This window comes from Sciurus vulgaris, assembly GCF_902686455.1.
Source record: "Sciurus vulgaris genome assembly, chromosome: 10".
Taxonomy (NCBI): Eukaryota; Metazoa; Chordata; class Mammalia; order Rodentia; family Sciuridae; genus Sciurus; species Sciurus vulgaris.
This window is the reverse complement of record NC_136470.1, coordinates 105,280,883-105,292,932: the sequence shown is the minus strand read 5'-3', so window position 1 is coordinate 105,292,932 and position 12,050 is coordinate 105,280,883. Positions and strand designations below refer to the sequence as shown.

Here is a 12,050-nt window from a genome sequence, read left to right as displayed (position 1 = left end):
CAAGTCTCTGGTCTTGGAGGGGTGTTAGGGGGAGCGACAGAGCAGAAAGCATCCTTACCTGCTTCAGGAGTGAATTATAAAGAATGCAAGTGACTGGTTTCTGGTGGCTTCTCACTCTGTTGCTGGCTTCACTCTTCATTGCTAGCAATGCTAGCTGGTTATTAAATGAGATGAAAAGTCGTTTGTGGGCTTCATCAAAATGGAAGAGGCATCTGAAGTCCTGACTTTTGGGGAAAGAACAGGCTATTCTCTGGATGGACAGCTGGTGTTGAATATCCCAGAGTCTCAAAACCTGCATGAAAAGTGATCAGATCCTAAGAATAAGCCAAAGATAATTCTAATTTTTAACCAATTTTTTCTAGCTCGCTCTTTACCCAAGGCATACAGTTATTTCCTCCACAGTCCCAAAATTGGTTTCTCTTTCTGCCACAGCACGTATTATTTTGTGTTTCAGTTGCCTTTTAAATTATCTACTAAACTGTAAACTCCTCTAAGAAAGGGATTGTTTTATCCCAGTCCCTGGAACATGGCTTGACCTGTAGCATGTGCTTATAGTAAGCAAAATAATGCTCTTCCAAAGATGCCTATGTCCTAATCTTCAGAACATATGAATATGTTATTTTATAAAGCAAAATAATTTTGCAGGTGTGATTAAATTAATAACTTTGAGGTGGGGAGATCATCCTGGATTATTTGGGTGAGTCCAATGGAATCACAAGGGTCTTTAAGTGTGGAAGACATAGGCAGAAAAAGAGAACAGCATGAAACAGCATGAGGACTCTTTTCAGACTTGCTGGCTGTGAAGATGGAGAAAGGGGACCATGATCCAAGAAAGCTGAAAAGGCACGAGCGGGGATTCTCCCTGGAGCCTCCAGAAAGGATTACGGTCCTGCCAGAATTCTAACCAGAAAAACACGAAATACTGTAAATTAGTGTTGTTTCAATCCAATGAATTTGTGGTCAGTTGTAGACATGGAAAATGAATATAATTCTTTCTCTATGTATTTAGATATCTATGCATTTTTGGTGAAATATAATAAATGGCATTAAGTGAAATCAAGTTCAAATAAGCCAGATATTAGAGTCTTATGGAAACACAATCAAGACATAGATGAACAGAGAGTAGAGAACACTGAATGCCTGCTCAGAAGAGTTGTTTTAAATTCAACAGATGTTAAATAATCATTTTTCCTATATTTTGAGTCTCTTAAAGCTCTCTTTATTCCCTGAAGGTGAGTCACTTTGTTTTTCACAAAAGAAAACTAAAGGAGCAGGTTTGGGGGGACTAGTGTGAGACTACCAGTAATGGCAAAGAATTAATTAGGCTAAAGAGGAGGAAAGAGTCAAAATGAACAGTGAAAAATCTCTCCAAAAAGGGTTAGCAGGCAAGTTCCAGGATCAGACTTGTGGTTTCAATCCTACCTCTGGTCTCTTACTTCTAGGGTGAACTTCAGCAAGTTTCTTTTTCTGAGTTTTTAATGAAGTGCTATGAGAATTGAATGGGAGCCCATGTCCAGGTTTTAGCATGAAAACTATATTATAATAACTGTTTAATGGTGCTTTTATTGTTTTACTTATTTTATTATTTTTTATCATACAAATATTTGAACCTAAGAGCAGAAAAGATTTGTTCAAATAAACTAGTCTATATTACTCAATGTGAGAATCATTTCTGAATTAAATATAAAAGATAGCTTCTGCTTAAATGTGTTTATTTACTTCATAAAACAGGCAACAACATAGTTTTTAGCCTATTTTAAATCATATGCTACTTTGGAAAAAAAAAAAACTGTTAAAAATGATAGTTCTATCCCCCTCCCCAAATGCTAATACCCAGATGTGAACATTATTTTGCATATGACCTCTCTGCGTGCATAGCCACACACCTCACAAACATATCAATAGGTCCTAAGATTCAAGATAGCAGCTCCTACAGTAATTGTTTTAATCTGTTCTGCATTGTTGTGACCAAGATACCTGACTAGAACAACTTAGAGGAGGAAAATTTATTTGGGGCTCACAAATTCAGAGGTCTCAGTTCATAGATGGCCAGCTCCATTGATCTGAGCCCAAGATGAGGCAGGACATCACAGAGTAAAGATTCAGTAGAGGAAAGCTGTTTAGACCATGGCTGCAGCTCATAGTGAGGTCAGGAAGCAGAGGGCATGGGGAAGAGGCCTGTCAAAAAGATACAGGGCATGCCTCCAGTGACCCACCTCTTCCAGCCATGCCACAATTGCCTAGGGTATTGCCTAGGGTATATTCAGTATTTCCCAAAAGTTCAGTCCAAGTCTCATCTGAGACTCAAAACAAACTCTTTGCTATAAAATCAAAAGTAAGTTACATATATTCAACATATAATGGCACAGAGTAAGCATTCCCATTCCAAAAAGGAAGAAAAGGGGAGGGCACAGAAAGAAGGGATGGGACCTAAACAAGCCCAAAACCCAACCCAGTCAAAGAGGTCCCAAAATTCTTTCTGTAACTCCACTTACAGTATCTAGGATATATTTGATGTTGAGGTTTGTAATGCACATGTGCTTTCTTTTAGCTTGGCTCTCTTCACAGCCAGCAGCTTTTCTTGGCAGACAGTCCAAATTGCCAATATCTTTTAATTCCTGTGATCTCCATTTCAACTTGGGCTTCACCTTCACAACTTCACACATGACCCTCTCGGGGGCAATTGCCAGGGATTCTGACCCACTACACTTTACCTGGCCTCCCAAACTTACCTTTGAAATCTTGGTGGAAGCTTCCAGGACCCCTTAAACTTAGTATCCTACACAATCAGCACCATGTGGATTATGCCAAGGTCTTCTGTCAGCTCACACAATACCTGGGCTCCCTGGAATCATGACTGCAGTGGCCTCTGAGTACTGCATGGATCAATATGGTGAAACAACCTCCTAGAACCCCCCAACCCTGTGTCAGTAGGGCACCCCCAAGATGTCTTCTCTAAAGGATTTCACCTTCTACATCCTTGAGCTTGTCATGAGTGTGGTCTTGCAAATTCCTGAAATACCCTCAAGGCATCTTTCCTTTTATTTCTGTGCAAAGTACTTAGCATTTCTTTAGAGACAATAATCTCTTCAACAAGCAGAACTTTATTGATCCCAGCTTTACAGGCACTTTTCTGGTCAAAATGAAATTTTTGAAAATTCTTTAGCTCTGTTGTCTTTTCCCAATTCTTACAAATAACCTGGCTTAAAGCTGCCAAAAATATGTGTGTCACTGACTAAACACTATGCTGCCTTGAAATTTTCTCTACCTGATTATTATTCCATCACTTTTAAATTTAGCCTCACATATTCTCAGGACATGGGCAAAATGTAGCCAAGTTCATTGTCAGAATATACCGTAAGTGGCCTCTACAACTCCCAATAGAGTTCTCATTTTTCTCTGAAACATGAGCACAAGCCACAGTCCATTCAGCATTCTAGTATTCTAGAACTTCCACTAGAATCACCCATTAAGCTCTGCTTACAACAGTCTAAAACTTTTCAAGCCTGCATTTCCAAAATTTCCCAAACTATTCCTTCAAACCATTTATTTCCAAAGACTTCTGAAACACACGGTCAAGTTAGTCACAGTAACTACCCCACTTCTCAGAACCAATTTCTGTTTTAGTGAGTTTCTGCATCACTGACCAAAGTACCCCCAAGAACAACTTAGAGGAGAAAAAGTACATTTGGGGTTCAACATTTCAGAGGTCTCAGTCAATAGATGGCCAGCTCCACTGCTCTAGACGCAAGCTAAGGCATCACAACATATAAGGACACAGACAAGGAAAGCTGTTCATTTCATGGTGGTGTCAGGAAGCAGAAAGGGATTAAGAAATGATAGGACCACCAGAAAGATGTACCCTTCCCGGGCATGCCCCCAGTGACTTCCCTCCTCCAGTCATACCCCACCTGCCTACAGTTACCACCAAGCAGGATGGACAGATTGTTGCAGTTTTCATAAATCTAATTATTTTACCCCTAAATATTCCTGCATGAACAGGAACTTTTGAGGGACACCTCATATCCAGACCATAACAGTAATTATTAAAAATGGTCAACCAAAGAATCTCTTCTACCTTTTGATTCTATCCTAAACTTTTTCACCTCTACTGAACTCTCCTGTTAAGCCTCTTCTCCAGGGTAAATAATCCCTTCAGACATCTTAATATCAGTTTTCAGATTTCATTCCTCTCATCATGGTAGCCTCTAGATTACCTCTGGCTTCATTTTTGTTTCTACTTTCTCTCCAGGAAAGAATAGTGATGCAGACTTTGTTTACTTTTAAAATTCATAGTAGGATATGTCCTTTGTATAAAATCAAATAGCACCAGGGGACTTTTACCCCAACCCATATTTCTACCCTAAGTCCCACTCCTTGGATACAGTCTTCTTTAACTCTTCCAAGATTATGATTTTCTCCATAATAACACTATCAATATCATCATGTATATGAATATGTATTGAAAGGGTGTGTGTGTGTGTATCTGTGTGTCTATGTGTTGTCTTTTGAAAGAAAAGCAGTTATACCTTTTCTGCTTTACATTTCCCATTGTTCCCAAGTTGAATATTTTAAGATTTCAGTCCCATTGGTTATTATAATTTTAAATAATGTGCTTATAATTATTGCACCACTAATTTAAGACACTATCTCTGATCACCTTAGGGATCTCAAGGATCTGTTTTTAAGAAAAGTGCCCAGAATTAAGCCAATATTTCAAGTGAGCTTTAACCATTATAGGGGCTATGACTCTTTTAAATCACCATAATTTTGTTTTGGCTCATAAGCCACTTCATCATGCTTTCCAACTGTCTTGAGATTCTGATTAGCCAAAGCTCTAGATTTTATTCTCATGAACAAATAAGCTAGCCAGACATCTAACATCCCCCCTTAAAATCATTATGGAGGTTTCTGAAAAACCTAGGAATGGAATAATTATATGACCCAGTTATACTACTCCTTGGTGTTTCTCAAGAATTAAAGTCAGTACACTATAGGGACACACATATACCCATGTTTTTAGCAGTAAAAATCACAATAGCCAAGCTAAGAAATCATCCCAGCTGTTTATTCACAAATGAATGAAGAAACTGTGGTATATATACACAATGGAGTTTTATTTACTTATAAAAAAAAAAAATTATGTCCTTCGCAGGAAAATGGGTGGAACTGGAGAACATTGTGGTAAGTGAAAAGAGCCAGATTCAGAAAGTCAAGGGTTATATGTTTTCTCTCATGTGTGGAAGCTAGAGAGACAAAAGAAAAGAGGGAGATGGGGATGCTCATGAATATAGAAGACAGACCAAAGAATAGAGGAAAGGGATCAGACAGAGGGAAGAAAGGAGGGAAAAGGGAGAAACTGGGGAATGAAACTGACCAAATTATGTTATGTACATGTATGAATATATCACATTGAATTTCACTATTAGGTAAAATTATAATGGACCACTAACATTTTTTAAAATCTGATTTTTTTGAAATAAGATTAGGAATTTTTCTAGTTTTAATCCAGAGTTGCAATGTGAAAATATAATTTTGAATCCAAATTCAATTATATTGACAATTCCTGTCTGGTTTTTCCATATATAACACAGGACATAGCAGATACTGAATAATTACATTTTAAATTTGTTTAAATTGTGGCTCATTAAATCACTATTATTTAATCCAGTGTATTGATGTAAACATTAGTTAGGATAGATCCAAGAATGTAGCACTTAAAAAAATTGGCTTACTTCCACACAGTTATTCAGCCAGTACAAGATCTCATGTAATCCACAATGAAATTTTATGGGGTGTTATGGTTTGGAAGTGAGGTATCCCCCAAAAGTTCAGGTGTGAGACAGTACAAGAAGATATGGAGAAGAAATGATTGGGTTATTACCTTAACCAAACAGTGAATTGATCCCTGATGGGATTAACTGAGTGGTAACTGGAGGCAGGTGGGGTGTGGCAGGAGGAAGTGGTTCATTGGGGGTGTGGCTATGGGGTATATATTTGTATCCAGCAGGTGGAGTCTCTCTCTCTGCTTCCTGAACATCATGTGAGCTGCTTCCCTCTGCCACACTCTTCTGTCATGATGTTCAGCCTCACCTTGTGCCTCAGGAATGGACTCTGCTATCTATGAATTGAGACCTCTGAAATTGTGAACACTTAAATAAGCTTTCCCTCCTCTACAGTTGTTCTGGTCGGTTCCTTTTAGTCAGAGCACTGAAAAAATTGACTAAAACATGGGACTTCTTCCAATGTCTTACAGAAGTATTGTGCTTTATGTCTAAAATTTATTTCTGCCAGCCCTTATACAGTGAGCATTGGCCTGATTCCTTTAAGACAAATAGCATTACCAATCCCTCTAATACCAAGAATGTATTTATAAAGAATAATTGGTTTTCTTGGCATGAATATTTTATTAAAAAACTTGTCCTGTTATTTTCATTACTAAAAAAATTATTTTAATTTTAAATGTTCTGGCAGCATCCCAAGAAATCTTATCTTCGAAAATATAAATTCTATAAGAACAAAGACTTATAAATAAATATACTTCAAGGTGTTATAAATATAAATAGAATTAATAAATTATTCTTTTGAATACTGTATCCATAAGATTAGAAGATTCTAGATTACTCTCAAATACTTAAGTTCCTAACAATAGTACTGAAAATTCTTATTTGGTATGGACACCTTCTAAGAAATAGAAACTAAGTTCACGTCAGAATAATAATCTGGGGTATAGATGATTATAGTTTGACAGAGGCTCAAAAGTATCAGTGAACTAGAATTTTACCAGAATCAACTTCCATTTTGTTGCTCGAGTAATTCGTATTGGCTTTAATATTTCATTGGCATTTAGTCACATAAATGAAAAATACACAAACTATGACCTCTCTATTCTACAACAGGTAACTTCTTGCTATTAGCAATTAAAATTAGAAATATTTTTATTGCAATGTGCATGTTAATTAATTTTCCTTAAGTCACTAAGTCTACCTTCCATCTTTGATTCAAAAGTTTTGTCTCTTCTGAGAGTCAAACAACAGGGTTGATATACTGACATCAATGATTAAAACAGTGTTCCTGGACTGGGAATGTAGCTCTGTGGTAGAGTGCTTGCCTGGCATATAGGCCCTGGGTTCAGTCCCCATTACTGAAAAAAAAAAAAAAAATGTTTTAGCATGCTCCTAGAAATTATGTGATCATGTGTGATCTCTCATACATTTTTCAATTTTCCAAATACTACCTTATTCTATACCAGTGGTTCTTAAACTAGATATTAGAAATAATCTACAGTGCTTTAGAAATCACCTAAGCTTGGGACTTTATCACAGGCCAATTAAATCAGAGTCTCTGAGGATGGAACTCAGACATTAGTATTTTTCAAAATACTTTCCCCAGGTCTTTCCTTTGTATTAAACATCTAACTGCTCTACTTGGTTTTAAGGTCAGTGCTAATCTCCTTGAGGAAGAAATCTTTCTCCTAGCTTAATTTGTAAAATCCCATGCCTTGGCTTTAAACCAGATAACTCTACTCCTCTTTCCTAATCAGTCTATATCCTTTTAATCACACAAAAGAACTCATATTAATTCAGTTTTATTAATCAAGCCCTTTGACAAAACGTCACTTAGACATCTAGTTATTATTTGAGAATCATGGGTTCTACCCAATTTTTACATGCAAGTTAACTTCTAAAAGAATTAGCACACAGTTCAGAAAGGAGCATATTTAATATCAATTTTCATTCTAAATCTTCTAGATGTGTTTTCTTAATTCTTAGTAAGAAAAAGAGATTGACAAACTCCTAAGCTTAAAAACTACAATTGAATAATGGTCCTTTTTTATTTTTATTTTCCACAAATTTTCACTGAACTCTGATACATGTACTTACATCAGGATCTTGTGATATCTATTGCAACTCAGACTTAAATGGCATATATGGGGGCTCTCCATTTCATATCCACTTTTACATTAGCAGAATAAATACCTATGCTTTTGGTTTACTATTAAGGCAAAATTTAGATTTTCAACTAATGATGAAATTTTACTGCATAATCTTTATCCTATTTCAATTTTTAACCTTTTAACAATGAAGGATTATAAACAAGTACTATATTATTTACATAACAAGAACTAGAAACTAGTGTATTGAGGCTGCATATACCTGAATCCCGTTTTAACCTGCTCAGGTTTGTCAGCTTAGGTATGTGATTTTGCCATCCATTTCTTTACCTTTCTGATAAGAGGCCCTGCCAGCTCTGAGATTCTGTCAATTCTGTCTAGAATGTAGTGAAATTGCTCGATCCATTATCTAAATATTTCAAAATAACAACAATTCAAACAAATTCAGGAAGGTATGTTGTGAAGATTGAATTTTAGAAATGTAGGACAGCACATGTTTGCAGGCTAGCTCTTCTGCAGAATTCTCTGCTTCCTGCCAGAGATAGACAAAATCACCATCATTTTCACCCAGGCATAATAAAATTATAATAAACAAATAAAATAATATTAATTTTGTGTTATGAATATTACAATCTATAAAAAGGATAACAGGATATAAGTAGGTGCATGAATAGATGTAAGTATGGATAGAGAATCTATTTTCAGTGCACTTTTAAAAAAACAAAATCCTGTCTGGAGATGTGGCTCAGTAGTAGAGGACTTGCCTAGCATACATGATGCCCTAGTTTCCATCCCTAAGACCTCAAATGTAAATCAACATTATTTACATACTGGCAACATATCAAGTTTAATCAAAAGTGGTTCCAAAAAGATTCATAGTTTCTTCATAATGACATGAAAGTGAAGGAGAAGTTGGAAACAGATTCACGGAGTCTGTTGACAGGAGACTCGCTTGATTTCATTAAACATTTACTAACTCCTGCCATTCCGTAAGAGATAAATATAAAAAGATGACAAGAAAAAGGAGAAAGAGACAGAAGGTGTGTGTATGAATTGCAAGAGGATTTTGAGGACAGCAGTTCAGCAACCCAGCTCTCCAGGAGTAATCCACAGAACTGGATCACCCACTTGCAGATAATAGGATAACAGGAACTGAAGGCACTGTCTGTCCTGAATACACTGTTATGTATTAACAAGTCTATTTATTCAGAATTTAAGCCTTTCAGTAATCCACAAAAGCATAATCAGTAAATGCTTAAAGGCAATTTTGTTTGACTTGATATAGGTTAGCAGAATTTTTCTACTACATAGCTCAGCTAATATTTTTATGAACAGTTCTTCCTCTAAATTAAGTCCTAAGTTTTCAATTTTGTAAATATTTCAATGAATTTCACACAGACCTATTAAAATGTTAGAAATCATAATCTAGAGCTGAGATATCTTTTATTATCATCAAGAATGAAAATTCAGATTGCCCTATAAATAGGACACTAGGACAATATATTTATGTATATAAAAGTTCCTTTTATATGTAAAGCCATACTATAAATGGGACATTGGGCAAATATGATATCTGGGACAACGGGACAAAAAGGGCTGAGAAAAATGTTATGCCTGCCCCCAAGAATGACATCAAATTTAAAATACTAGTCTGAAATTAAAATCTTCTCCTCTGCTATTTATCTTTCAATGTTACCATGACTATTTTATTTTCTTTATTTTCATTTCACTTCTTTTCTCACTCAGGTCAAGAAATGAGAGAAGATGTATATCTCTAAGACTCAATTTATACTATGCATCTGTTGTGTATTCTACCACTGAACTTGAAAAAGTCAAAATATTTCATAACACTATGAACTGTTCAACAGAAATCGCATTGATTTCTCAGTTCCAGTTTGACAATAAATTTAAAAGTGCCAACATTTCATTTCAGGCTATTTTGTTTTTCATAAATTAAATTGATTTTTTGTCATTATAATTATCCATATAACATTAAAAATTGTAGCAGAAATGATCCCAGTCTTTAAAAAACTCTTCAAATTTTCTTCTCTATCACAGTTCCACTTTTAAATATAAATTTTGGGTTCTTTCTTTTTACTCCCTTAGTATCTGTACTAACAACCTTCAAAGAAACAGACAACAGCTTGAACTAGGAACTTTTATTCAATAATCATTGAAACGTAGGTATTTGTAAAGGGCCTTTCCACCTCAAAGAAACACAGCTTAGAATAAAACAATTTCTGTTTCCTTGATGGGCCTTCAGGGAGGGGAGACAATCTCCATGAGTCCAAAAGAAGAAAGGAAAAGCAACAAACTTAAAATGGGAACAGTGAAGAGTAGGCTTAAAGGAAGGACTTTTAACCAGCAGCCAAGCCTGGATGGGGTTGGCAAGAAGTGGGCCCTGAAGCAGGGACAGCTGGGCAGGACATGGTGCAGCCTGGAGAAGTGGTTTTGCATGTTTCCACCAAGTAGAAACATACATCATCTCTGAATGAAACATATAATCCGGTTCCTCAAAATGCCTACAAATCAACAATAATAAAAAATGAGGTAACAAGAAAAGATAACCAAACATGAAAACAACTAAGTCTCCGCGAGGGAAAATTGCCAGAATAGCAGATAACAGATTTAAATATCAAGAACTCTGGGTATTGGAATATTAGAAAAAAGTATAAGTTTGAATGTAAAGAGCTAAAAGTCAGAGTCCCTAAATGCATAAAAAGCAAGAGGCTATCCAAAATGATCACATAGTTCAAAACAAACCTGTTAGGGGAAAAGCTTAGGAAAGATTAAGAATAAAGATATGAGTTATATGGAATGTGGACACAGTGCCTTCAGAAACACCCTTGCTCAGGTCACGAGTATGATAAGGATACTTCCTAAAATATGAACAAACACCTGAACAAAGAAATGAAAAAAATACATAATTTTTTCAGAGAGATAGCAAATAAATAAATGGGGAAATACTGGATGTTATTTCTCATTATTTTAAAGCTGTCAGGTATTACCAAGCTCATTGAAATTCCAGCCTGAATACTAATAGGATTTTTCATGGAACATGAGTATTGATCCTAAAATTTACTTGGAAGAATAAAATGCCAGGGGATAGTTAAAGTTGAAAAAGAAAAACACTAAGTAGAAATTGCTCTCCCAGGTATCAGAATATATAATAAAATTATGGTAGTTAAACAGCAGAATGTATATTAGTGTAGGATAAAGCAAGTTGACAAACAGAAATAATAAAATATTTAGAAACAATTCATGTACATATAGTAATTCAGATGATGATAACAATGGCAATTCAAACTAGTAGAAAAGACAGGTTGTTCATAAAATAATCTTGGATAACCATTTACAGAAAAAAAAACTTAATACAAAAATAAATTGCCAAGTTAAATACAAAAAAATCACTGGTATAAAAAATGTTAACAGAAAATAAAGGAGGATAAATTTATAAATAGGAGAATTATGGAAGACATTCCTAAAATAGACACAAAATCCAGACCCATAAAGAAAATCTTTTCTGACTCAATTTCACAGATTAAAAACTTGAATGAACGAAGTCACATAAGGTTTTAAAATGTATGCTTGAAAGAGGTAAAATATTCTAATAAACAAAAGTTGATCAAATGTTTTTCAAGCTACTATGAATCATCAGGAACATAGTTAAATCTATTAAAAATAAGATAAAGGTCATGATCAATTAATATATTAAAATCGGAAAATATAAATCATCAATTAAGACATCATTACCCTAGGTACTAGTAGGATCACACAAATGATATGACTCTACATCATGTACAACCAGTGAAATGGATAGCTGTGCTACATTCAAGTACAGTGAATCAAAATGTACTTTGCTGTTATGTGTAATTACTTAGAACAGATTTTTTAAATGATCAATTAATATTTGCAAAACAAATTCACAGTAATTTTTGCCCTTCAGATTTACAATAAATAAATATATAAACACCCTGATGGTTTCCATTCTCAAAAAGAGCATGAGGAAACAGGCACTTTTAAACTTCTCTGATGAGTATGTCGGTTGGTCAACACTTCTGCACTGAATAGGCAACATATAAGAAAATTCTTTGATAAGTTACATGCCTATTGATCCAATAGCATCACTTCTAGAAATTTATCACAAAAAATTAAT

At 35.2% G+C, this 12,050-nt stretch overlaps 1 protein-coding gene across 5 annotated transcripts in view; it reads right to left on the bottom strand.

Moving 5' to 3' along the window:
• The window catches only part of WDR49 (WD repeat domain 49), a 133,323-nt gene that overhangs the window by 73,415 nt on the left and 47,858 nt on the right, over positions 1 to 12,050 (bottom strand). For all 5 annotated transcript variants that reach the window (XM_079156380.1, XM_079156383.1, XM_079156382.1 and 2 more), the window contains one exon: positions 59 to 292. In XM_079156380.1, the coding sequence (XP_079012506.1) occupies positions 59 to 292 (234 nt within the window). The remainder of the gene's footprint in view (positions 1 to 58; positions 293 to 12,050) is intronic.